General features: G+C 37.0%; 4 protein-coding genes across 5 annotated transcripts in view; 3 read left to right on the top strand and 1 right to left on the bottom strand.

The window, feature by feature from the left end:
* The window catches only part of LOC139150802 (formin-like protein 3), a 28,888-nt gene extending 24,779 nt beyond the window's left edge, over window positions 1–4,109 (top strand). Inside the window, exons 14-22 of the mRNA XM_070723193.1 lie at window positions 5–150; window positions 728–898; window positions 1,443–1,579; window positions 1,849–1,917; window positions 2,249–2,335; window positions 2,978–3,046; window positions 3,280–3,360; window positions 3,662–3,788; window positions 4,044–4,109. Of these exons, the coding sequence (XP_070579294.1) occupies window positions 5–150; window positions 728–820 (239 nt within the window). The 3' untranslated portion in view covers window positions 821–898; window positions 1,443–1,579; window positions 1,849–1,917; ... (3 more) ...; window positions 3,662–3,788; window positions 4,044–4,109. The remainder of the gene's footprint in view (window positions 1–4; window positions 151–727; window positions 899–1,442; window positions 1,580–1,848; window positions 1,918–2,248; window positions 2,336–2,977; window positions 3,047–3,279; window positions 3,361–3,661; window positions 3,789–4,043) is intronic.
* On the top strand, window positions 1,469–4,195 carry LOC139152212 (formin-like protein 3). Its single transcript, XM_070725353.1, has 6 exons — window positions 1,469–1,579; window positions 1,849–1,917; window positions 2,249–2,335; window positions 2,978–3,046; window positions 3,662–3,788; window positions 4,044–4,195. Exons 1-6 carry the CDS (start codon window positions 1,469–1,471, stop codon window positions 4,193–4,195), a joined length of 615 nt encoding a protein of 204 aa, XP_070581454.1.
* Window positions 4,196–4,518: 323 nt separating this feature from the next.
* On the top strand, window positions 4,519–7,064 carry LOC139150803 (uncharacterized). The gene is made up of 2 exons (XM_070723194.1): window positions 4,519–4,684; window positions 4,910–7,064. The coding sequence occupies exons 1-2, from the start codon at window positions 4,577–4,579 to the stop codon at window positions 5,642–5,644; spliced, it is 843 nt and encodes a 280-aa protein (XP_070579295.1). The 5' UTR covers window positions 4,519–4,576; the 3' UTR covers window positions 5,645–7,064.
* Window positions 7,065–7,960: 896 nt separating this feature from the next.
* The window catches only part of LOC139150805 (mapk-regulated corepressor-interacting protein 1-like), a 74,554-nt gene continuing 55,290 nt past the window's right edge, over window positions 7,961–27,224 (bottom strand). For both annotated transcript variants that reach the window (XM_070723200.1, XM_070723201.1), the window contains exons 5-6: window positions 9,022–9,069; window positions 7,961–8,326 (exon numbers count right to left, since the gene is read on the bottom strand). In XM_070723200.1, the coding sequence (XP_070579301.1) occupies window positions 8,253–8,326; window positions 9,022–9,069 (122 nt within the window). In that variant the 3' untranslated portion in view covers window positions 7,961–8,252. The remainder of the gene's footprint in view (window positions 8,327–9,021; window positions 9,070–27,224) is intronic.

The raw sequence follows: 27,224 nt of genomic DNA on the forward strand, positions 1-27,224 counted from the left end.
TAAGAGGGTCCAGCCCCGCCGCCGCCGCCGCCACCACCGTCAGCGAGACTTATCGGCAACGAGAGGAAGAAACGAACGATCCGAAGCAACGTACCACTGCCTATGCTTAACTGGATTCCGATGACAGCGGCCGGAAATACCGTATTCAAGGTGACAATTAGAAAGCTTTGTCCTTGCTGTCAACACGATTGAAACTAATTTGGGATAATTGGATTTTCATATTTTCAAAATTTCTCAAAAGTGTTAGGTGCCAGATAGTTGAATGTTTTCATAATACAAAAACATGTGTGTAATGTAAAAAGAAAAGCAGACGAGATTACATTGGTAGATTAAATCGGCATTACGTGACCATCCAATTATCTCAAATTAGTTCCAATCATGTTACAGTCATAGATCTCAAGAAAATGTCTCCACCTTTCGGTGTACTCAATGACACATTTTTGTTTCATATATGATAATTTTCAACATTTTTTGTAGATGCAACACTTCGCACCTGTGCACAGAGAAGTACATTTTAAAATCGATGATGGAATATCAGGTGTATTATGTTCACGCACTGTTTCTCTTCTTCCGACAGCTCAGCAAGTTGGCCATCACTTAGTTTTGATCAAGAGTTTGATAGAAATTCGTTAGAACAAAAACGTTATAGTGGGCTGACTGAAAAATGAAACGACAAGGTAGACAGTACATCAACAATAATATTTCCCTAACTTGAATTTGTATCCAGGAAGTGGACGACGAGAACGTCTTGAAGGAGGTTGATTTCAGGATTTTGAAGATCGCTTCCAAACGAGACAGAGATCTGAGGGCAGCGACGTGACTGAAAAACTGGAACGTGCAAGAAAACGGCTTGAAGAACAAGTAACTGTCATAGAGAAAAACAGATCCAAGAATCTAAGTAAGGCATCGATCATTACGTCTTTTGAGGGATGGCGTCAGAGGGCAGTCTCCGTTCTGTGTGTTTAAGACTTGAGTGATCCTTGAATGATCCAAAAGTGAGCGTTCAGTGAACAGATGTACATTGCACTTGCAGTATACAAATAACAAGATTGGAGCTAAGTTGGGATAATTGGATCTTCATATTTTTTAAATTTCTCAAAAATGTTAGGCGCCCTATAGCTGAATGTAGCAATATTACAAATATCCCATAAAAACAAGTGTCTGGCATACAACTGCAGATCAAACAGACATTACTTTACCATCCAATTATCGCAAATTAGTTCCAATAATCGTGATAAATTAATGTTTATCACAATACGATAAAATTAATACAACAAAATCGTGACTTCCTGACCTCTTTCCTGTAAGGGAGCTTATACACACGTGACATCAGTTAAGCGGCACTGAAACATTACTGAAAGATACTAGGTGCTATATAAATGTCTTATTTTAAGATGTGTTGTATTGTGTTGTGTTGTGTTATCTATTTGCTTTTCCCTTAGTCATCACCAAACGACGCATCAGTCACATGACTGACAGAGAAATCAAAGAAGCTATTACAAAATGTGACATCAGCGAAAATGGAGTACCTGGTGAAATCGCAGAACTGCTGCTCAAGTTTCTTCCAACCAGAGAGGAGGTGTGTGTCATTGACAGATTCTAAGGCTGTTGTCATGCTTTTTTTATTTTCTTGACGCCATGTATCCGCCCAAGGAAACCAGGTCCAAAAGACGTAATGATCATTAGTTAAATACATGTTGATCGTTAGATGTGGTTTCCTACAGTTGTCGAGTACGGAACGTATCTTAAAATATGGTATGGATGCAAGCTATGCAATCTATTATAGTGCAAGATGTTTAGTTTTTATTAAGTTTGGCGTTCTTCTCTTTTCTCTTCGACGACTTGTAGTTACGTGGTCTTGCCAAGAATGCCGACAAATACGAACTGATGGCAGACGCTGAGAAGTTCATGTTTAAGGTAGGATTATACCTCATTTACCGAAAAACGAAATAAAACATATGAGTTGTGAATTGTCATGTCCTTCGTCTAAATGACAACAGCATTCCAATCTATTACAGTAATAAAGCATGCAGCTATTTTCCTGCACATTGAAGCTTTCATTAATTTGTGGCGATAGTGTGACATTAAATATTAATACACTCCTGTCGGAAACGTACGAAGTTTAGTAGGCACAAGTGATCATCGTAATTATGGCTTGTCCACTCTACTCTGTACTTGAATGGTATGCTGTGTTAACTATAAAAATTAAACTTCCCGTCACCATCTTGTACTGTTCCATAACCAACAGATGGCCCGCATTGACAGATATGAATCTCGACTAAAACTGATGGCGTTCATGGGAATTTACGACGATTTGATTAAAACGGTATCTCCGGTGAGTACACCTTACAAGACATATAGACATGTCGTCGATCTATCTACATCGCCTTGCAATTTTGCGAATATTGCCCCATACATTGTGAGTCAAGAGAATCAAAATATTGCCCCATACTAAATGAGTCAAGAAAATCAAAATTTGAAATAATGAAGAACAGTGGGAGACTGCACTTGTCGGACTTTCATGGGCAAGATAAAGATACCGTAAATAGCTTTTTATTTCCCTCGCGAACCGGTGAACTTCTTCCCTAATTCTATCACACTGATAGCGTATCCCCTGCAATTGGGATGAAACAAACAGAGCATACACGTCCTTGTTAAAGTTTTCAGTATGTCATGAAACAAAAAATTAAATATCAAACATTCTTTAAACGCTCAGAAAAATTGCAGTACAGTCGTATATTTAAAGCTGATTTTGAGAAATGCCTAGGAGAAAATAACCAAAATCGACTACTTTACGTGGAATCGGCTATGTCGAACGATTCTTCTGATTTTAGTGTGCCTAAACCAACAAATATAATTTGGCATTGCCTTCTATACTCTCCTTTGTGCGCAAGCAAATATGTTTAAAAATTGGTATCCACTCAATCAGTATTCTGAGATTTGTTTTTAGTATTAACAACCGAACTTTGCATGACAGCAAATCGATGGAGTGCTGAGGGCATCTGTATCAGTCATTGAAAGCAAGAAACTCAGGAAACTGTTTGAGGTAAGTTCAACATCAGTTATTTTCAAAATATTTTATGAGTTAATGCGTGGTTTTGCACAAAACAAATCAATCCCTAAAAGTATTCTTGGTCTGATACCATCAAACTTGGCCTCCTGGCTCCATGTAAACATATTTTTCTGTTGATGCTGCAGCGCTTCTATGTCACCCTCTCTTTCCATATTTTTCTCTTCGACGCCTAACCACCGTTTTGTAACATGTACAATTGCTTTCAGATCATCCTTGCATTCGGTAATTATATGAACAGCTCAAGAAGGGGACCAGCCTACGGATTTAGGTTGGAATCACTCAGCAGGGTAAGAAAGACCACAGTGTCACTTATGTTCTAAAGTATGTGTTGTGTTCGAAGATGCACAGATCAACTGTCATCTTTACAACAGGCTGATAGACATCGTCAAAACATCATGGCTTAAATATGCAAAGAGAAATCAAACTAAGTGTAAGTGGATAGATGCGATCATATATATAATTCAAGGAAGTGAAAATGAGACTGCAGACAAAAAGCAGAATCCTATCGACGGAAGAAAGTTTTCACATGAATAGAAGTCATCTATCCGTAATGTTTCAATAATTTTCATTGTCATTTTACGAACCTAGATTTCTGACACAAAGAATACCAAACGAACATACAGCTTGCTGCACTACATTGTCAAGACCATACTCGTGTATTACCCGAATGTCGCTGAATGGTACCACGACATAGACGTAAATGCTGCTATAGGTGGTAAGTTCATCCAACAAGCTCTTCTGGCTTTATTGGGAAAAATGTATGATTCCCATAGAAAAGTGTCTAGCCGATGCTTGATTAGTACAACTTACATTTTGTAACATAAAAAGGAAAGAGCTATTTCATTCATTGTATCACATTCTACTAAGCCTTATATTAACCATCTATGTGGTTTCCCACAATGCAATAGCCGTCCCGTTTCATTTGACTTTCGGTTTATGGCGTCTGTTTTTTTTTTATATTCTCTGACAGTTTCTTTGGAATCGATATCAACTGATATACATGGTCTACGGAAAGGAATGGAATTAGCACGATATGAGAAAGAAAAACAAGAAGAGAATATGATTGTTTCAATATCCTTTACAAAAACCTACAAACAAAACAAACCAATAATCCAAGGATAAAACTCTGCGAACATCACCACTACCACAACCGTTATAAGCATCATCATCGTCGTCGTCATCGTCATCATCAACACCATACCATTATCATAACAATCATCATCGTCGTCGTCGTCGTTATCATCAACACCATAGCCATTATCATAACAATCACCATCGTCGTCGTCGTCGTCACCATCATCATATTCATCATCATCTTCATCAAAACAACTTTTTGAAAAACTATGCACAACCTTATAATATATGTGTACATCGCCTAATTACGTCAATGAAGCAAATGTTGGTCAGTGGGATGCATGTGTAGTAGTTTACCTTAACCCTTCGTAAGACTTCTACGCCAATGCATCAGATAACGTGTACGAAGTGTCCGAGCGGTTCGGTACAATGCAGCAAAGATACACTGAAGTGTGTTTACTGTTCGGCGAAAAAAGCAAATCGATTGAACCTACAGATTTCTTCAAGTACATGACAGATTTTATCGAAGATTTTAAGGTAAGGAAAATATGTTTCTTTGACCACGTGACGACATGGATGATAGGCCTAAATTTAGTTATCAGTGTACATGTAGTATGTATTACATTGACACTAACAATATAAGTATACAGGAGTTCTGTTGTCATTCACGTTTACTATATATAGTTGAGAAAGATACTTCGACTGATTTTGGTGCGATAAAGTATCGTCCCTAATAAGGATATATTCTATGTACGATTCCAGAAAGCGATGGGAGACATTAAAACCAATGATTTTGGTTTGTACGATGAAGTACGAAAACCTACACAGAGGTCGGTCGTCTCCGTTACCAGGGAAGCAACACCAACGGGTACAACGATATTTGAGAAACGCCGGTCGTCTAAGCCACTCACAACAGCCATCATCAAACCCACTCCTGTGTCCAGAAGAGCGCCATCTAGACCATCTACCAATGATGATAAATCTGAGTTGGTGGGCAACAAAGACAATTCACAGAGAGTGTTCTACGAACAGAGAAAAATGGTCAACTCGAGTACACTGGGTATGTTTGCCGGCGAAGGACAGGATTCGCCTAACTCCCAAGGACGTCGACCGTTTTTGGACGCAAATGCAGAGCCGTACGCACAAGTTGAGGACGATGCCGATTCTGGGATTCAAGAATATCCGACATCGTCTGTCAAGAAACCTCTGAAGTCGGCGTTGAAAAACACTAACGCTGAACTACAGAACGGTGTATCCAAAACCGGTTCAGATTTGTTAGACAGCAAAGAAAAGAGAGACTCGGATAGTGTGATCAGACATAATGAGGTAGTGTATGACACCCATATCCCATCGACAAGGCCTGCCGTAACGAACAAACGTCGGGCTCCACAGCCGCCGATCTTACCGGGAGCTGAAAATCTGTTGCGACAGGGCAATAGTGGCCTTGGCCAGAACAGCATATACACGGAGGCCGATATCAAAATTACTCCACTATGAACACCCAAAGGAGAAGCCTTAAAACTAAAATTTCTTCGCGTTGTTCTGGCTTGCTCCATGAGCATAAACGGGTATTGAGAACGTAGACTACAAAAGTGGAACTGTTGCAGTCAAATTTCAACAAGAGACAAATTAAAATGCTAAAAAACCCGAATTAGGCCATCGAGAATTTATGACGACATAACTAATTCCACTCGGGCGTATGTGTTCTTACTGAATAAAAAGTCGATATAAATAGCAGTTTATGAATTTTACAGCCCATGGCCATGTAAATGTAGTATGATACAACTGACATGAACCGAAACTTGAATACCTGCTTAAACCTTTCCTGAGTTTTACTTTCGAAACACATTTATACCGTTCATACTACTATTCTTGCTTAGCAAAGTTGAGCAATCAAACTGGGGGCAATAGGAAGAATTCGTCTACATTGAAAAGATTCTAGTTTTGATATTCCTATTTCCACCGTACCGTTGACATATGTGCCTTAGTATTACAGAGTCATTTACATTTTAAACTGGTATAAAAATATTTTATTCTTTGGTTTCTAACTGAAGTGGAAGTGGTCGTCGGAACTGCGCATGTTCAACTTTCTTGTTTACAACAATGTATTTCATGCACTATATATGGCTCCATCATGTAAAAAAGCTGCGATATTTAAATTTTCTAAGATGTACATTAAAACAAGCATGTTTTAACTTTCATCAATCGCCAATGTAGCTTGGATACTGTGTTTATATTGGTCGTAGGGGTCCCTAGCGACCTTTGAATGCAGTTCTGACGACCACCGCCCTTTGAGTACAACGACTTGAAATGTTAAAATACATAATTCGAATTGGAACGGTTAGATATAGCTGTATAATCCCAAAATTTGTTTCTGTGAAAAAAATTCTGTTCATTTTCACCTTGTAAGTTATCCACTCTAACGCCTACCGAAAGCATAGACAGAACGTGTCAACGACAAAGTCATCCAAGTATTTTAGTTCCTATCTGGCACAGAATAAGAAACGATAAAAATTACTGAAAGTTTATCAGTAAATGTATTCTATTTTTTGCCTTTGAGATGCTAATTTTCAATGGATATGAAAGTTTCAAACTACTCTAAAGTTATACCTTGTAAGTTTGATTTCAGTGCAATATACCTATCTTAGCACTTATTTGTACCTGTCAGTCCAAGTAGTGACCAATGCTATGTCAGAAAACTGTTACCTTATCAATACTTTTACATCAAAGTTTTCCGAAAGGATGATGTTACATGGTTGTATTGTGCCATCAAAAACACATTTCTACGTTTAGTTAGTGTTCTTCAGTTTTGCTGTGTGCGTCATTTACCAGAGGCAGATGGCCACCGTAACTTAAGCAAGTTCTGTTGTTTCGTTTTCTAACCATGAGAAATAAATATTTGGTGACAAAAATCAAATCTGAACATGCATGCCTTTTCTTTTAGCCATATAAGGGTGTGCACTCACTTAGTGTGTCTTAATTTATGTGTATTTTCTGAAAACTTCAGAAAGCTATCATCATTTTGGGGAACGGTCAACATGCAGACATGCAATTTTACTTTTGGAGATGAAATGGTATGCATAACTCCTGCTTCTCAAATTCAACATTTTTTTCTGTGCAGCGTGCTCGGAAGGTTATATCTGATAGGGTGATTGTCACTATTCACAACAACTTAGGGAATCTTTTGTATTTTTTTATTATAAAGGTGAGATTCAGCCACCCAGTTGGATATCAGCTTCCGAGACGCTGCACATCAGCACTTTTTTTTTGGAGTCAATTTATGCCAATTTCCGCCGATGCAGCAAAGCTACTTTTCTAAGCAATTATTGCCTATCAAACTTTTTCTGTTTTGACCATCCCTTTCCAAGATCTAATGGTTGTAACCTGACTTTTTATCATAGCCTTGAATTTTAAGACTGGACAGGTATAAGTGATTCCCCCTCTACAGAATTGGAAAAGTGTTCAAAGAAACAACCTCCTGTAAAAACAAACGATAACATGAAAAGTACGACACTGGTGGCACTACACAGCCTTGTACTGAGGGACAGACAGAAAGATTTCAGGATTGGGGATGGACTTGGAGCTCTAGATTTGTGCATCTCAACAACACTCCTTCATACACTTTGTATAAGTGAATACTAAGGTGTCACACTTCAAGCATTTGACATACATTTTAGTTGGAAGTTCAAAGAGTAGATAACAATAGTCTGCATGATTCATGTTGGTCTACAACTGACAATGCAATACATATATTGAAAGCAGTGAATGTACATGTATGAATCTATTGGAGTAACTGAAGAAGACAACACAGAATTTAAAACTTTCCCAATATAAACTTTTATTCTTCTGGCATAAATTAATTGACATCTGGTGAATTTTTTTTCTTGGTTTCTTTTTAAAAATACAAGTCTTTTTTATCTCTCTTTAATTTATCCTGTTTGTACAAAGGCAGGACAAACGGTACAAGAAGGTATACAAACAAGGGGATAGGGACACACACACACACACAAATATATTCAATCTCAAAAAGATATTGTGGTAAATGTTCTACAAGGGTAGAAAGCAATGCACACCACAGCTGGAGTCTGAGAGGTGAAAGTCATCGTTAAGATGTGGATAATGGTGTGTCTCTTGTAAGTTGATGTATTCGCCATGTGTCAAGGTCAAAAGGCTCAAAACCTGAAGGTATAAGAAAACCAGAGAAAAAATTACAACATTTTCAAGAATAGTTACATGGTGAGGGTTTTGCAAGCATAAAAATCATCAGTTGATAGGGCTGTAGGAATGGTTTTTGAGGTAAAAAGTGAACCCTTTGAGTGCTTTTTCCGCACCAAAATTTCAGGGCAAGATTTTACCAACTTTTAAGAATTGTTCTGTATTTGTTTTGATAATTTTGGAAAAATGGACATTATTTTTCAACTGATACAGTTATTTGATCAAACTTTTGGGCAAAATTTGAAAATAAAAATTATCTGGGATATACATTATACAGCTGACAAAAATTGACTTTGGCACTCCACAGGCTAATTTCACAGTAAAGTATGATTGGACAACCTGCCACACAATTTGCTTATTGAATAATGTACAAATGAAATGTGAGATCAGAAAGGTAGTGGAAGTTTGTTAATGTCCCTTAATCTTACAACTTTGCAAAATCATAGTAAAGTATGATTGGACAACCTGCCATGACATTTGCATATTGAATAATGTACAAATGAAATGTGAGATCAGAAAGGTAGTGAAAGCTTGACATGTGAAGACAGAAAAGTCAAATCACTTTTTGTCTGTTGCTATTCTCCTACTCTTTATTTGTTTATTTTGTTTGTTTGATGTCATTCTACTTGGACTTCAAGCAAGCTAAGAGAACAACTCACCCTCTAATTTGGGATTCGAAGATTTTTCAACATAATAAATTGGTCCACCTGAAACATAAAAATATCAATGATTCAAGTATTATTTCTATTATCTGTGAAATGATCAATTTTTGTCATGTAAATCATTTTGGTTTTGTACGTGAATCTGGATTCATGAGCAAGTACACTTGAAAACACTGGGGAAAAACTTCTGTGAAATAACTTGCCTGTCTTAGGGGCTCTAGACCCCCTAGGATTATATTTATTTGCAACATTATTCAGTGAATGCCCAGTGTTCTTGATTGTTGTCATGATGATATGCAGATGACATTCCTCAGCTTTGAGACAACACAATATCGATCTATCTATCTATCTATCTATCTACATCTATCTATCTATCTATATGTCTGCCTGTCTCAGAATTTGTATATTGCACCTACTATCTAAACTTATATAATCCTCTATAGCATCTCTGTGAGATGTACGTGTTAAATTGTCTTTTGAAAGTGTTGACATTGGGAGAGATTTTTGTATCCGAGGGTAGAGAATTTTGAGGGCAGCTGTGGAGAATGAGCAGTGACCATAGGAAATCAGATTCAATCTTGGAGTGTGTTTTCCTTGCAAATTAAGCTAGAATTGACTCAGGAACAGCTATTTGGATTCTCAAATTTTTCCAATTCTTTACTAATCTAACACTTGTGGGGCCTCATTTTGAACCCCTTGGAGAAAGAAAACTTTAACTTTTTTATTTTTTTTATAAATCCAAAATTTTATTCTACTCCATCGAGTTAACACAGGGATGGCAGCAATTTATAAATACAAATACAGTATTGGTATATCTTGGGTAATTTGTTTCTCTAGTACAAAAATTTGCATGGTGACCTGTACTCCCAAATTTTATTCTTGATTTTGAAAGACAATGTCTGAAAGGTTCCTTTCAGAGGAAAGTTTGAGTAAAAGTGTAACTCTTCAACTTTTGAGGCGCACCCTACATTAAACAGGACTATGATTTTACATTTGGAAAGCGGTTACCCACAGTACCAAGCACACCCCATTGAGTGCACATTGAAGGTGAAAATACCTCTGACAATATTTGATACACAGTATTGGTAGATATCACCACAGATGGAAATCTGATAATGCCAGTTTCAAACCGACTGAACAAATGCCTTTTGTGTAGTTACTACAGACATGTTATAGAAAACAACAAGTCATCGTTGATGACACAGTCCCCACATGTTAATGGGTACTTTGATTAAAAGACCTCAGAGAGGATAGAGTCCTCTTCATTAATTAGGTCTGTGATAAAACTAGTTTGATACAGATGGCACTCAATGGCCAAGAATGAGTTCCATGGTGGTGAAAACATAAACAAGGTAGGCCACCATCCTAATTACAAAAGGTCATTAAATGAGTCAATTAGGAATTAATTGACAGGATGTTGCCAAACATTTTTCATACTATCCTAACACTAACAGATTATCACCGGTACCATATTTCATAAAGTTTGACGGACGATTTACAACACTATGAGCTTAACATCTGTACCAACTTTCATGAAATTTGATGCAGTACTTCTTGACATATCAGCCTAATTATGAAACTTCAGTAATTGACATGATACTGCTACATGCCGTATAACAAATTGATGTGCATATGTATGAAGTAGGTCAATGTCCTTGTACCAACTTTGAATGACACTGGTGGAAATATGTCTGAGTTATGGCTCTGTACATGAAAAAATTGTAACAAAATCGCCGCAATGCAGCCATATTTGATCTTACTGTCTAAAAAATTGACATGAATATGCATGACATGAGTCAATGTCCATGTACCAACTTTGAATACAACCGGTTGAGACTTGCCAGAGTTATGGCTCTCGACATGAAAAAAACCACAACAAAGTGGCCACCATGTGGCCATATTTGATCATATTGTGAAACAAAGTGATGTACATATGTATATCATAAGTTAATGCCCTTTTACCAACTTTGAATAAATTCGCTTGATACATGTCTGAATTATGCCTGGTTCCGGACATGAAAAAAATCATAACAAAATGGTAACCATGCAGCCATATTCAATCTTGTCGTAAAACAAATCAATGTGCATATGCATGACATAGGTCAATGTCCTTATACCAACTTTGAATAAAATCGTTGGAAACATGTTTGAGTTATGGCTCTGTACATGAAAAAATCGTAATAAAATGGCCGCATGGCGGCCATATTGGATTGTATCACAAAATAAATCTAAGTGCATATGTATGACATAGGTCAATGTCCTTGTACCAACTTTGAATAAAATCGGTTAAAACATGTCCGAGTTATGGCTCTGTACATGAAAGAATTGTAACAAAATGGCCGCATGGCGGCCATATCTGATCGTATTACAAAACAAATCGACGTGCATATGTATGACATAGGTTAATGTCCTTGTACCAACTTTGAATAAAATCGGTTGAGATGTGCCTGAATTATGGCTCCTTACATGAAACAATCTTTAAAAAATGGCCACACGGCAGCCATATTGGATCACATCACAAAACAAATTGTGGTGCATATGTACGACATAGGTCAATGTCCTTGTACCAACTTTGAATAAAATTGGTTGAAACATGTCTGAGTCATGGCTCTGTACATGAAAAAAATCATAATAAAATGGCAGCATGGCGGCTATATTGGATCGTATCACAAAACAATTCTACGTGCATATGTATGACATATGAAGTAATCCTTGTACCAAGTTTGAATGAAATCCCTCAAGGCATCTCTTAGATATCTGTGTGAATGGACGGACGCATGGACGGGCATGACCAAACCTATAAGTCCCACCGGACAGTGTCCATGGGGACTAATTAAACATCTGATGTCATCAGTCACGTTGCATGCAGAAGGTTTCACGGTAAGTGCAATTATCACTCTGAAAGACTGATTGACTTGAATAACACTCTTAGGGATATTTGTAACTTTCAGAAAGGAAAGACAGTGGTATAGATTGACAAGAAGGTGATTTAAGCTGTCATTAGCTTTGAACTGCTAACATATTTTCATGCCAAAATAGCTTCTTTTTTGGAAATTGTGACACTATATTTAAGTTTGCAGATAATATTTCATGATTAGGAACATGGTCATACTTGATAAGACGTGATAAGTTTTACATGAAGTTGCACATGTTTGTTTAGACTATAAGTATCATTTGTGCAATGTTATTTGTACATATCTACACTTGTATATATTTCTGAAATTTGTTGTTGACTTCATGTCTCACTGTTGTAGATTATGAAACACTGGTACCTGCTGGATACCCTGTGCTAAACACTGTACTAAACGCTAGCTGCATTTTAACTTTCTAGCATGGACATGTAAAGACATGACCGGGGACGGATCCATCACAGACATGACCAAACCTATAAGTCCCCCCACACAGTGCCTGTGGGGACTGATTAACAAGTCATCGTTGATGACACAGTCCCCACTTGTTAATGGGTACTTTAATTACAAGTCCTCAGAAAGGATAGACTCATCAGGGTTCTCCCCAGGATTTTTTATAGAGTAGCGGCTAATTTGCATAATTTTTGCATAATTAGTTTTTCAAATATTTGCAGAAAATTTGTGTTCACCAAAAATTGACAAAACAGGGTAACTTATGGAGCTGAGCCCCTCCACTGATTTTTTCAAAATTTAGTACATCCTTCCTAAGTTGCATAAGCTCCTACCCTTGTTTAACTCAAATAAACAAAGGTTAGGAGAGTAAAATATACCGTTACAGTTAGGTGAAACTGCTCACATCAAAGAAGCTATTATAAGATGTAAAACAATGAGACATTGAAGTTCCCGTGACAGCATCGCTAGGAAAATACTATGTTTTTTCAGTACGTTTATCAGGTTTCTCTGACCCTGCACACCCCTGGTACCAAAATAGAACAGTCCCACTCTGATGTCATATCTGCCATTGTTTACAGTATTTTCATTCACGCACGCGTGTGGGTTTTCATTATCTTCACATGAATTTTCATTTGTTTAAAGCAATTAACGCTCCATCTGTTAAGAGTTTTTGCCACGGACTATAACAATTTTCATTGCTATGTTGCTGTTTTCACAAGATACTGACCGTTTGATCTTGGAAAGTTGAGTTGCTTAAAGTTGAGCATGCTGGTGCAGTGACTGACAGTTCACTAAGCTATGCTACGCTGTTGATCGGCAGCATACATGATGTCTTCATTCCGAGTTTACTTTTTATTTCAAGATGTGAGTCAAACAGAAATTTCACCAAATTGCCACTTCTGTATCTAGGGATTGTGTAATCAGTTTGATTTCAAAATATTTCTTCAATTAAGAGCAGAAACCGTCGCTGACTTTTGCTGTCTTTTGGCTATGGTTGTATATAAATTTTTTTGTCCTTTACAATTTCTTTGGATGGTTCGGTGGAGTTAGATGCCGACGGTACCGTCAAGGGTGGGACGTGTGAAAATGTTCTGTTGTTAACACTATTCATACAAATTGAAAGGAGTAGTAACTAGTGACATTGTAAAACAAAGAAGCTACAAATAATCTGTCTTCCTTTTGTGTGATCGTACGGAAGTTGACCAGTCGGTGCCATTGTGAACATTTAGCGGCTGAACCTCATAGCGTCGCGGGTAACAATGATAGTGTTGCGGTGAGATTGATAGCGTCGCCGGCGGCGAGGCTGTTTTGGGCTGGGGAGAACCCTGGTCATCTTCATTAATCAGGTCTGTGATTCAAAATACTGCAATTCAGATGGGGCTTAATGGCCAAGAATGAGTTCCATGGTGGTGAAAACATAAAACCAATGTAGGCCGCCATATTATTAAACACAATTTCACAGAGATGCATTCGCTATAGAAATGTGATAACTTTCTCTCCGACACAGTTTGATGAACTTGTTGTTTCAGGAATTTATTTCTATTATTGCACTGCACTTTTTTGGTATTTGATACAAATCTATGATATCACAAACAACTTTGAACTTGTGGCACATTCTTTGCCTTGGACTACCAACACTTGTACAAACATGTACATTTCACATAATGTTATCACACAGCCACAAAAATGACTGAGCTTGGACCACAAAGCAAATATGGTTTGTAAGTAATTCAAGCATTTGTGATATATCAAACAGCTTTGCTGCCTACACCATAAAAATATACATTTGGCTTCACCGACATTGCTAGGCACTTTTTATTACAGGTAAAACCACTTGACAAAATATCAGTGGTTGGTACAATATGTTTGCATGGAATATTATTACTGCCCTGGACTCTATGAATACATGTAATAACATGGGGCCGGGGGCACCGACGTCCTTTGTACCTCCTTACTGTTTATTAATTGCCATAAATGTGAAATTTGGCAAAAAGTCAAATTGTTTTGACATAAATGAAAGTTATTTGAACTGGTTGGTTACCGGTCCAGCATAAGTTCAAGTGTGGATTCTAAGTATCAACAACCTTGATATGAACCATTGACTAAAAAACATTTGCTTGTTACACTCACCACACTTGGGACTTAGTATTTGGAGTGTACACCTATCTACAATACAATGATAAAAAGTTTGGACTCTGTAGGTCAACAGTGCATCTTTAATGTATGAGACTAAATAAGCTTACCCCTCAAGTATGTATAGGCCAAAAACAATATTTAATTTTGAATTATGTAGTGCAGGGAAGGACATACAATATGGTGAAAAGCAAACTAAATATAAAAACTGAATATACAATTATATGGAAATGTTGTTTTACAGTCATGAGTATCTGGTGTGTGCCGAGAGACAAATATTAAAATTGGACAGTATCATCCTGACCACAGTTTGTCTGACTGGTTGTTTCCTTCTGATTTTCTGACACGGTGATAGGTACAAAATATTATGCTATTCACGATAGTTATACAACATAGCTTGCATTTTGTTCATAGTAGAACTGAGTTTTACATGTAAGATAACTATCTCGTAAACTGTAAATTCTGGCTTCTGGCAGCTCAAACGTCGCAATACTACATTTTTTGATATGATATGGAGTGATTTGCACACATGCAGTGACAGTCGATATATTCATAGTATGAGAGTCTACTGTACATTATTTAAAGCATAGTGATGTTGACAACTACATGCATGCCAGTGCACGATTTCAAAGTAGCCAGGAGGAAATTCTAATGGTCTTTTAGTGGAAATATAGGTATTAAACAACAGTGAAACAAACAACATTAGTTATCGTGACCTTGCTAAAGTGCAATCTCGGATCATGTATGATCTGATGATCATGCCAAATTACCATGTCGGATTTAGCCCTGCGTACGATGCTGTGTGTTCCGCTACAGCTATTCGCCCCGCTCACCACAGCCCTGCAAAGACCCGTACGTAGGGTCGGTGACTTCAAATCCACTTTGGGACTTGACGTAAAGAGCCAAATTACTGCCGAAATTCAGCGTTCTTGGGCCCAAGTCGTATCCCTGCCCACCTCAGCTACTCGATCGCTTCCAAAAATGCCAGTCTTTTATTCACTTTTCGTAAATAACCGTCGATGTCGGCAACTCTCTCGCTAGCCCTGCGTACGTACGCAGTGTACGCAGTGCATTCCCTGTGTGCGTTCCTAACACACAGCATCGTACGCAGGGCTAGCGAGAGAGTTGCCGACATCGACGGTTATTAAGTAAAAGATGATGTCAAAATCAATGCACAACTGTCGAAATTACCCAAAATAAGCAACAGAAAACTAAAAGTTATCGCTGTGTCGAAAGGACAGTATATCAACATAAAAAGACGCTAGTTTGTTATTACATGGAGGCCGGGGGTAGAAGGACAGAGCATTCCCTCGCTCTCACCCAGCTATTAGTACGGGCCGCCGGTGGGATTGCCTCGCTATTAAAAGCAATGGATTCGCCGGTACTGGGGAGTACGGAGGCCATCATTCTTCAGTCTATCGAAGGAGCGGTTCGTGCCAAAAAATACATGACAGCAATCAAATATACGCTAAAACCTTTAAAACCGTAAAAATCCGCAACTGACCGAGAAACATGATGGCAGTCCTTGAAAAACAACGCTAACTTGTTATGTGCGCATGCGCATATTAAGGGGAGACCCATTTGATTTCGGGGGTCGGGGGTATGCAGGAAGTGGGTATGGGAACTTTTTTTTGTTAGAGAGACAGCATTTTTTTATTTCTACAGTCAGACCTGCATCAATTTTTTTTTCTCAATGGAGAGTAGGCAGTGCAATTTTTCAAATTTAAGCCAGTGTTTCACATATCACAGGATGTTTTTATTTATTCATTTTACATTCCAACAAATGACAAACAAAATGGAAAGTCTATTATATATACAACTTTAAATTATAGAACACTTTTTTGGCAAATCAACTGTGATCAGTACTATACCTGCTTTCTTTAAAACAGTCAATTCCTTTTAAGTTCTCAGGGGAGATGTTATCTTTTGTGGTCAGAGAAACAAGGCTCACACATTGTATTTCATTATATTTGTTGTTCCTCAATTTTCATTGTCAACTTGTAATCTTTCTAACCATATTTATATTGAGAGAATAATGTATTGGTTTTAACACTAGTTTATTGACTCCTATCTTGTGTTTTAAATTTTCACGATTTAGAGAAGTCAAATAGTCCCATCTAGATATTGCCTATACCATTGAGATATTGCAACAGAAATCCTGAAACATGATTTCTTGGGTCAGAAAAGGGAAGGAAAACATCAAGTGCACCGAGGTGTACAGTAGTGAATGCTTATATCATAAGTGCTGGAAAAAAAAACACATAAGAATTACTTGTGGTATAAACATTTGCGTGCCTTTGGCAGCATGCCAGCAAAGAATACATGAGAATGAAGTTTCCAAAATTTTGCTCGTTTCAACAGCATTGTGACAATTCCTTTTTTATTTCTGTCTGTTATGAGAATATTTTTTTCTCAAGCCATTACAGGCTTAATTTTTTTCTTTTATTTCACCTGGTGACAATTTTTTTCCTCGAAATCCTCCATACCCCCCCCCCCCAGAAATCAAGTGGTTCTCCCTAAGTGAGCCCTGACCTATACGGGCCAGTGGATTACTTCCTCAGTAGAACTGATATGCCTGCCAGTACCGGTGTTTATCGCCTACGGAGGCCATCATTCTTCAGTCGATCAAAGGCGCCTTTCGTACCAAAAAATACACGACAGCTGCAAAAGTGCATCACTGTCAACTTCATAACTATAGAACATGTTGAAATACACAGTGAAACGTTCACAATGTAAAAAATGTGCCCATACCGAGAAACAAGATGGCGTCCGTTTCGATTCTTCAACTCAGATTTTGTCCTGCAGTTGTGCGCATGCGCAGACGGTAGCTTTAGCGAAAGTGAGGCAAAATCAAGTAAATATAAAATAAAATGGATAAAAATATTGTTTTAAAAATAATGTAAGGCATGTATCACCAAATTTTGAACATTTCTGATGGTATTTCAACTATACGAACACCCATGCTAAACATCACAATAATCAAATCAGTGGTTTTGAGGAAAAAGTGAAAATAGTGGTTTTCAGAAAAAAGCTAAAAAAGTGACTTTAAAATGATTCAATCAAAAAAAGAAAAAAGACCGTTGAGATACATGCCCAAGTGACCACCAGAGCAAATTTCAGAAAAAGTTACTGAAGCGTTTCTGAGATACCTGCGTCCACAGCATACGGCCCACTATGTTGGCCGTATTGGGCCGCGCTATCACATTAGTACCTTGTGCCCTCAGGGCACAAAGTACTAAAAATCCAAGTAGGGAATTAAAGAGTTATAGAAGCAAACATGCATAAATACTGCCAAGACTTTGTGGACATTGCAAATGTTGAAAAGCTATTGGGTCGGGAGGGGAGGGAGGGGAGGTATAATATACAGGAGTGACTGTAGCATAAACAGGCATTCAACCAGCTACTGTGTAATCACAGAAGTTTTCTTTCTGATGTTGAGAACAATACGATCAAGTTCTGACATGCCTAGCTAAGCATTCTAGTGTTACTGTCCTTGGTAACAATATACATGTACATAGCATAGAGAAGAACTCTCTCCAGCTCTAGATTGTTCATATTGTCCTACCTAAAAATCAAATTTTGCTTCTATTGTACTTCACAAAACTGGACTACAGATATTGAAATTGGCTAGAATTGTTCAAAAGTTATCAAAATTGATATATCAAGCCAGTCATTTCACTCCCCCCCCCCCCCCCCAGCAACTGTTGCTTTTCAGATTTGGCCTCCAACACCTCTTGACTATTTCACCATGTTTCTAGTGCAATAGTCTATTATGATTTAGGGAGCTCAAAATTACAGTACATTCTAGCCTCATATGCTCATGATATTTTGTTAGAAATTGTAAATTTGCATAAAAATAACACAAGCTAAGTTACGGTGATTCCACAAGAAATTAATTACAGATACAAACCTGTCAATAATTGGTTACAAATCCATCAATACGACTTTGTAACATTACATATCCACTTATCTATTTTACAATCGATTTTACAACCCATTACTAATGATAACAACTGTATGTGTTGCTGCAACTTTATAATTCAAGAGCAAAAGACTAGGCAGTGTATTGTGATTCACAGATCCTACAAAGTTCCACTTCACCAGATTTCTATACAATGGTCAAACTGTGACAAAGAAAATGATTAACTTATTCACCTCAAATTCCCTGTAAACAGGTCCACACGAATATATGCCGACGAAACATATGCCGAGGACTTCTTATTTACCAGCAAGTCGACTAATATTATTAAAAGTCTTGAGTATAACTATGTATTTCTGACATACTACAGTGTTTGTGGGTATATAGCACAGTGCTGCTTCAAACACTGGCTCTCCCGACGCAATATGATTACATTTAGCCAACTAATTCTTTACACCAAATATCTACTCACTTCAGCTACACTGTAACAAGGCCAGAGTACACCATTAATAAATTTGCCTTCAGATAAAGCATATGTCCCTTGCATTGTTAACTTAATTACTGCAACCTTAAAAACAACCATCAAGTCTAGCTTTTTTCACTGAATCTCACAGTTTAACTATTTGTGCATTGCAGCCCAGGGACTCCTTACAACAGTTAATGTAAGCGGGAATAGGCCATTTCAACAAAAGTTGGCAGCCTGCAAAGGTACAAGAATTTCTCTAGATGATGCATGCTGTGATTCTGTGTGAATCTCTTTATTCAGTATATGATAAGTGAATTTTATCCATCGTTCTGCTAAGGCTAATGAAAAAAAAATTGTGCTGTTTCCGATAACCCGATCTACCCTATATTTTACCTGCCAACCCTCAACTTTTAAGAGCTACGTAAACACAGAAGTAAAAATAGCGTCAATGATGACACTGTGCTCCTCAGTGCATTTAGCGTAGGGATGCAAGGAGAGAGGTTTGGGAATGTTGCTGAGAAAGATGCAAAGAAAGGGTTGAAATGTGAAACTGTAATAAAACCTATTGTTTTTTTTAGCAGTGAGCGTCCAGCTTGGTAAACATGCCATCTTGTACATGAAGGCAAAAAACACAATTTTCACATGTCCACCAAACTTGGAATTTGCATAGATGTACATAGATCATCCAAATTGATTTATCTGCAAGATTTTGTATGTTCCTTGCTACAAAATTCTGATAACAGGAAAACATGCACGCATGATTGGACAGTGTGGACTGCAGTATTGCATGCACTACATCTGCCGTGATGATGGATTGCCAGACGACCACACTGCATCAAAGAACTGTAGTTTAAAACGAAAATATAATTCTAAACAAGTCATTGACAATGACATAGTAATAGGAGTATTAGTCTTGATGGGGCAGGGAAATGTGGTCATTAAGAAGTATCACTGGAGTGTATATGTTGAGATCTATGGGCACATAGGTCTATGTCGTTGTTCCCAATTTGAAACACATGAGGCATGTCTAAGTTATGGTTCTTAATTGGGAAAAAAGATCAGACCTGTAGCTGTATTGGCCAGCCAAGAAATACATATGCACATAATAAATGAGGTACAAGATGTGACATCTTAAGGTCTAATATCCTATCAAAATTGAAGGGTATAGAACTTGTGGTTACTGAGTTATGCAAGGTCAAAGGTCATCAAGGTCACGTGACGTTTTGAAAAAAAAATTGTATTGGTAATAAATTCCTATATGCCAAAAATCAGACCTCTACCTATATTCGTTTACCAGAATTAGATACATGTATGGCATAATAACTGACGTAAAGCATGTGTTGTCATAAGGTCTCCCATCCTACTAAAAATAAAGGACAAAGCACTTGTGGTATACTTATATTGACATAAACATATATTTAAGGTAAAAAATCATCAAGTTCACATGACATTTTGTCAAAAAATTTCTATCCTATAGTTATCCCTATATACGAAAAATCAGACATCCAGCTCTATTGGCTTGCTCAGAATTAGATATGCACATAATTAATGAGGTACAGTATGTGGCGTCATAAGGTCTCCCATCATACCAGATATGAAGGGTGTGGCACTTGTGGTTACTGGTTATGGACAAATATGTATATTTGAGGTCAAAGGTCATTGAGGTCACGTGACATTTTGTCAAAAAAAATTGTATTGCTAAGTTATCCCTATATACCAAAAATCAGACCTCTAGCTCTATTGGCTCGCTCAAAATTAGATATGTGCATAATTAATGAGGTATAATATGTGGCGTCATCCCATCATACCATATATGAAGGGTGTAGCACTTGTGGTTACTGAGTTATGGACAAATATGTATATTTGAGGTCAAAGGTCACCAAGGTCAAGTGACATTTTGTCAAAATGTCTGAGATATCTGTGTGAAAGGATGGACACAGAGATGGACTCACGGACACCATGACCCAATCTACCGTATAAGCCCCCTTGACTTCATCCGTGGGGACTAAAAACTGTGTCACTGCATCCTTTTTGCAATATGAATACGATGAGAAACTAAATTTTTATTTTTCTTGGCCTTATACATGGGCGTCTACGGAGAACTGACTTATACATGGGAGTCTATGGAGGACTGCCTTATACATGGGAGTCTATGGAGAACTGCCTTATACATGGGAGTCTATGGAGGTGAAACTTAAAAAGTCCTCCGAGTCTAACAGTAACACGGCCAAATTTGATCGCATTGTGAAACAAATCGACGTGCATCTGTATGGGGTAGGGTACTATCCTTGTGCAAAGTTTGAAAGAAATTGACCAGGGCATGTCTGAGATATCTGCGTGAACGGACGGACAGACGCACGCACGCACGGACAGACGGACATGACCCAATCTATAAGTCCCCCAAGACATCATCCCTGGGACTAACAAACTTTCTTCATGTCATTGATAGCCTTGATTTTCTTTGGATATTGAATGGATACATTTATTAAAGACGTCACTTTAGCTTGTCAATGATAGTGAAATGATTTTTTGCAGAAACTTGATCGGTCCAGCCAAGTACACATGCTTACTCATAACAGCTGGACTGCGATGATCACAACATTGTTTTGTGATATTCCGATACAAAATTAAAATAATTTTATTAATATGTCGCATTGACTATAAAGTTGCAAATGTTTCTTGGGTGTTTGAAACATGTTAGCATACGTGTACGTGTTACAAATCACCACACCAAACAGCAATGTTCATGTAAGAACAACCTGCTTGATTTCCATGGACTTTTAGTCCAGTCATTTTAGGCCAAAAAAGGGGGTAACCCACCACAAATTGCAACAGAATTTATTTTTTCACCATTCATCTCAGAAAAACCCATATAAAAACATATCAAAAGTCTTCCAAAATCCGAGGAGTGGAAAACCGCCTAATTTGCATAAATCCAAAATGGCCGCCCTGGTATTATAGTTTCAACGCTTTTGGCCACTTACTGCCCAATATTGGTCAGATTTTAATAATTTTTTTATTTCCATATACCTTGTACATTTCCTTCATATTTTAGACATTTTTACAATAATTCCATCGTTATTATTTACAAAACAGGGACATGAGTCCGAATTTTACTGTAAAACAATAGTATTCTCACACACTATGTCTTGTAATCAATACTTGTTTTATTTTATACGATACAAATGTCTGTAATGTGAAATAAATAAATAAATAGATAAATAGATAGATAAATAGATAGATACATAAATAAATAAATAAATAAATAAATAAATAAATAAATAAATAAATAAATAAATAAATAAATAAATAAGAAAGAAAGAAAGACAAGAAAGACAAAATTATTCATCAGTTGTTGTTCGTCTTTGCTAGTAAAGGGAAAGCAACTCCACTTCATATTTGGGTTGTTTGCGTTTTGTGTGTGATATTGTGTATAATATAAGTGTATATCATGTTTGGCTGTTTTGTGTAAAATGTTGCTCAGCCATGGCGAGACGTACCCGTAATCTACATGTCTTGACGTACCCGTAATCTACGTGTCTTGTGTTTATCCGCACTGGAGCGGAGAGATTGCTGTGACACTACGATACTTTGGCGCTACGTTTCGAAAACAGAGTTTTCTTTGGTCAGTTGGGTACACACTTGGAGATAGGTTCGGATTAGAGAGAGACAGAATGGCCGGAGAGAGCTTTGTATTGTGTCTTAGTATGACCAAGTTCAAAGATAAAAAAGGAAACACATAAACAAGAATCATAGAATGACAAAAATAACGAAAAGTCACAATTGAACAAAATTGAGCACTGCATCAAACAACTCAGATTCATTAAGAACCTATCAACACACAAACTCACCAACATTGAAATCAACGTACTTAGCAAAGGCTTAAAATTCATTCCCACAACAAATCGTCCAACAGAATCCACCTGTTAGGGGTCATAAAATATACATTCCGAAAATGAGACTCCGATATATCATGAGACACAGACCGTACAACACCCAGTCAAAATGAACTCGAAATTGATCCCACATACAACCGAGAACACAAAACTAGAAAATTATTTGGAAGCAACAAAATTGGCTATTGTTAACACACCTATTAGAAACACAAAAAAAGCAACATGACACGTGCAGAACAAATAGTGTTCAAAACGCTATCAAAAAACAAGAAGATAACCATCAAACCTTTGATAAAGGACGGGGGACAGCAATTTAAACACTGATGATTACATAAGGGAATGTCAACTTAACGATCAACAATACTACACAAAATTGGCAACAGATGACACAAAAAATACAATAGAAGACATACCGGTACACAATCTCATAACAGAAATGTACAATGAAAAACACATTGACCATCACACATATGAATATTTGAATCCAGTCGATAGAAAAATAAGAACACCACTTTGGTACCTTCTACCGACAATACACAAAGTGCCGCCACCAGGAGCTATGTTCGTAGTACGGCAATCATAAGTGGATGCTCCAGTCCAACATTTCACATATCAGAATTCATTGACCATTTTCTCAAACAAATCGTCAAGAAAGAACCAACATACATCAAAGACAACAGACTTTATACGGAAAATTGAGACAATCAAAGTTCCGGCCAAAGCGACACTAGTAACACTGGATGTAATTTCCATGTACACGAATACACCACATGATGAGGTAATTGAATCAATCGGCAGAGCATTAAATCAAGTAGATCATCAAACAGTTCACATAATCAAGCAACCACCAACGAAACACATGATAGCTCTGCTAGAAGTAATCTTAAAAAAACAACACATTCGAATTCAACGATGAATTCTACTGGTAAATATGGGGATGCTCGATGGGGTCCCTGTCTTCTCCAGAAATAGCAGATATTACATTTCATGAGACAGAAACAAGAATAATACAGAAACACAAACAACAAATATCGACCTGGCTGAGGTTTAGGGAAGATGTTTTTCTGATTTTCATCGGAATACAACACGAACTCAATGAATTCATATCAAACATCAACAAAATGCATCCTACTTTCAATTTTTCGTTTGAAAGCTCCTCTCAAGAATCACATATTTAGACTTATCTACAAAGGTCGTCGATACAACAAAGAGAATATTCTTGACATCAACACACACACAAAGCCAACAGATACATTTCAATTCTTACAAAGAAACTTATGCCATCCGGCAGCAACATTCAAAGGTCTGATCAAAGGTGAATCATTACGATACATCAGAACATGTAAGAACGAAATCGATTTTACACAAAAAGTCACACAATTTAGTGAAAAATTACAAGACCGACAATACAAATAAATTAAATAGAAAGCATTATCAGAGAGACAGATCATAAAAGCAGAAAAAGACTGCTTGAACAACAAAAAGAAAGAAATAACGCCACCAACAATACCAACATATAGCCTGTTCATAGAAACGACAAAAATCAAGCAAGCCCTGACAGAAAACTGGAGTGAACTTGAAAAAGACGAAACACTAAAAAAACTGTTCCAAAACCAACCTATAATCGCATATATTTATTAGAAGGAACAGAAATATAGGTGACACACTTATAAGCGCCAGACTTCACAAAAACTACAATAGCTCAAACTCAGGGTCACACGAACCTACACAAACACAACGAGATCAAACTGTAGACATTCTAGCTTCCCTACTTGTGAACAACAAACGTAAGTGGAACAACATATTAGCAAATTAAAAAATCTAACAATCAATCAATTGTGCTCACCAATCAAAAATGAATTTTAAGTGGCTGATGAAGAAAACTCTGTTTTCGAAACGTAGCGCCAAAGGATCGTAGTGTCACAGCAATCTCTCCGCGCCAGTGCGGATTAACACAAGACACGTAGATTACGGGTACGTCTCGCCATGGCTAAGCAACATTTTACATAAAACAGCCAAACATGATATACACTTATATTATACACAATATCATTCACAAAACGCAAACAACCCAAATATGAACGATGTGTGGAGTTGCTTTCCCTTTACTACCAATACTATTTAATTCCCATGTGATCTGTACACCTTCCAGGAGACTTTAAAGCCCCTCTCCCTTTGCTCGGCTCTCCCGCGCTGGCACACTTTGTCAATTCAGGCGCGGCTGTTTATCTACAATTTGGGTAAAATAAACAGCATTTGGGAAACTGGTAATTTTACAATTACCAGCTAGTATTGAACCTCATGTTGAGTTTCACAACTATGGTGACAACCAGTGTACCCTGGTAACACAATATCAACACACTAGATATAACTAGACTTCAAACCAGGTTGACTGTGTTTGATATGAATAAACCGCCAATCTTTTATAGGACAAATGTTATAAAAAATGCGTAAGTTCAGCCGGTGGCTTTTAATGTGAAATAGGGAATAGGTTATTGGCAAATTGACAGCCAAAAACAAAATGGATGCAGATTCTGTATTAGTTATACTGAGATTACTTTCAATATATTTCACACCATATATGTTAGCATCTTGCAAAATTAGACCAGTATTGATTGGAAGGTGAAGTGTGTTTGTGTACCATTGTTTTACCCTTAAATTCAGACTTGTGTGCCTATTTTATTAATAACTACAATTGGAAATGCCCTAAAAATGTTGGAAATTAGAAGAGAATGTACAGTTTATAAGAAATAAAAAAAGTATTGTCCAAATCGGACTGATATCGCGTAATATGTGGTCATAAGTGTTGATTCCATAATACCGGGGGCGGCCATTTTGGATTTATGCAAATTAGGCATTGTTCCACTCCTTGTGTATTTATCTATTTACTTATTAGTTATTTATTATTTATTTATTTAACATTACAGACATTTGCACCTTATAAAATCATGAAACAAGTATTGATTAGAAGACATAGTGTGTGAGAATACCATTGTTTTACAATTATGTTCCTGTTTTGTAAATAAAAACAATGGAATTTTTGTAAACATGTCTAAAATATGATGAAAATGTACAAGGTACATGGAAATAAAAAAAAATTACCAAAATCGGACCAATATTGGGCAGTAAGTGGCCAAAAGCATTGAACCTATAATACCGGGGCGGCCATTTTGAATTTATGCAAATTAGGCACTTTTCCACTCCTTGGATTTTGGAAGACTTTTGATATGTTTTTCTATGGGTTTTTCTGAGGTGAGTAGTGAAAAAATAAATTCTGTTGCAATTTGTGGTGGGTCATTTCATATTTTGACTGGACTATTTCTGGTCCGCCCATCACACTGTTATGTCTGTTTCCCCTCTATTTTCCGAAAAATTCTTAGTAAATTACAAATTCAGTCTCAAAAGTTTTGAGTAAATTTCAAAATTGATTGTATTAATTAAATTGTCAGTTATTAACAAATTCCTTTTGTATGCCAATACAGCTCATCTCAGAACCGGACATACTTATATACACACAAGATTTGGCAACACCCTGACAATTAAATAATCTTCAACAGCACTGATTTACATTTACAAATTATTCTATGTGAAGTAATTCTTCAATTGCAGATACTATGACAGAAGAGTTCAGCACTGCCAAGATATGAGTATAGCACACTGAATTTTGAACCAGAGTTATGAAAATGACTGAACTGTGTCACAATAAGTTTCTTTTTATTGAATTAAATCAATTGTTTCATTTTTATCTAAGATTGTCGAGACTAAGTTAAGGATATTAGTAACTTTAAACAGGAAAACATACCAATAAGTGGAAAGGATCAAAAGAAATCAACCTATTTCTTTACATATTACAAAACCAGAAAGTAACACATAATTCTAATTTAAGTGATTTAAGGCTACTTTTACAAGCTTACTTGTCAATGTTTGATGATGGAAAGAAATTCAAAATATAACTAACTTAAACAATAATTATAAAAAATACCGCAATTAGACGGTGTCGCTCAAATTTGATCAGAATTGGTATATACCAGTATGGGTACCAAAGATCAACAATAAATGTTGTTTCTATCTGTTCAGTGCAGGAAAATTCTACGTTGATGTTATGACAATGATTTCTGCACAGTACAACCAGAAAAACAACAAGAAATATTTAAACCAGAAAAACAAGAATGACAAAAGTAATAAGGTCTGAAACTTTAGGTACTGGGGGTCAACTTTAGCAACATGCATAGCAGAAAGGCAGCTGGCCCCCCTTAGTTTGACCATAGACGGTCTTCCTCCCCTCTACTGACGGTCTTCCTCCCCTCTACTGCATATGGTTTGAGCAGGTCTGTTAATATGTAACAGTTCAATGACAATGACAGGAAATGACTCAAGTCAGTGGAGTAGCCTGTTTCAAGCCTGTTTGCAGAATTTTGCTTTTT

This window comes from Ptychodera flava, chromosome 15 (genome assembly GCF_041260155.1).
Source record: "Ptychodera flava strain L36383 chromosome 15, AS_Pfla_20210202, whole genome shotgun sequence".
NCBI classification, from domain to species: Eukaryota; Metazoa; Hemichordata; class Enteropneusta; family Ptychoderidae; genus Ptychodera; species Ptychodera flava.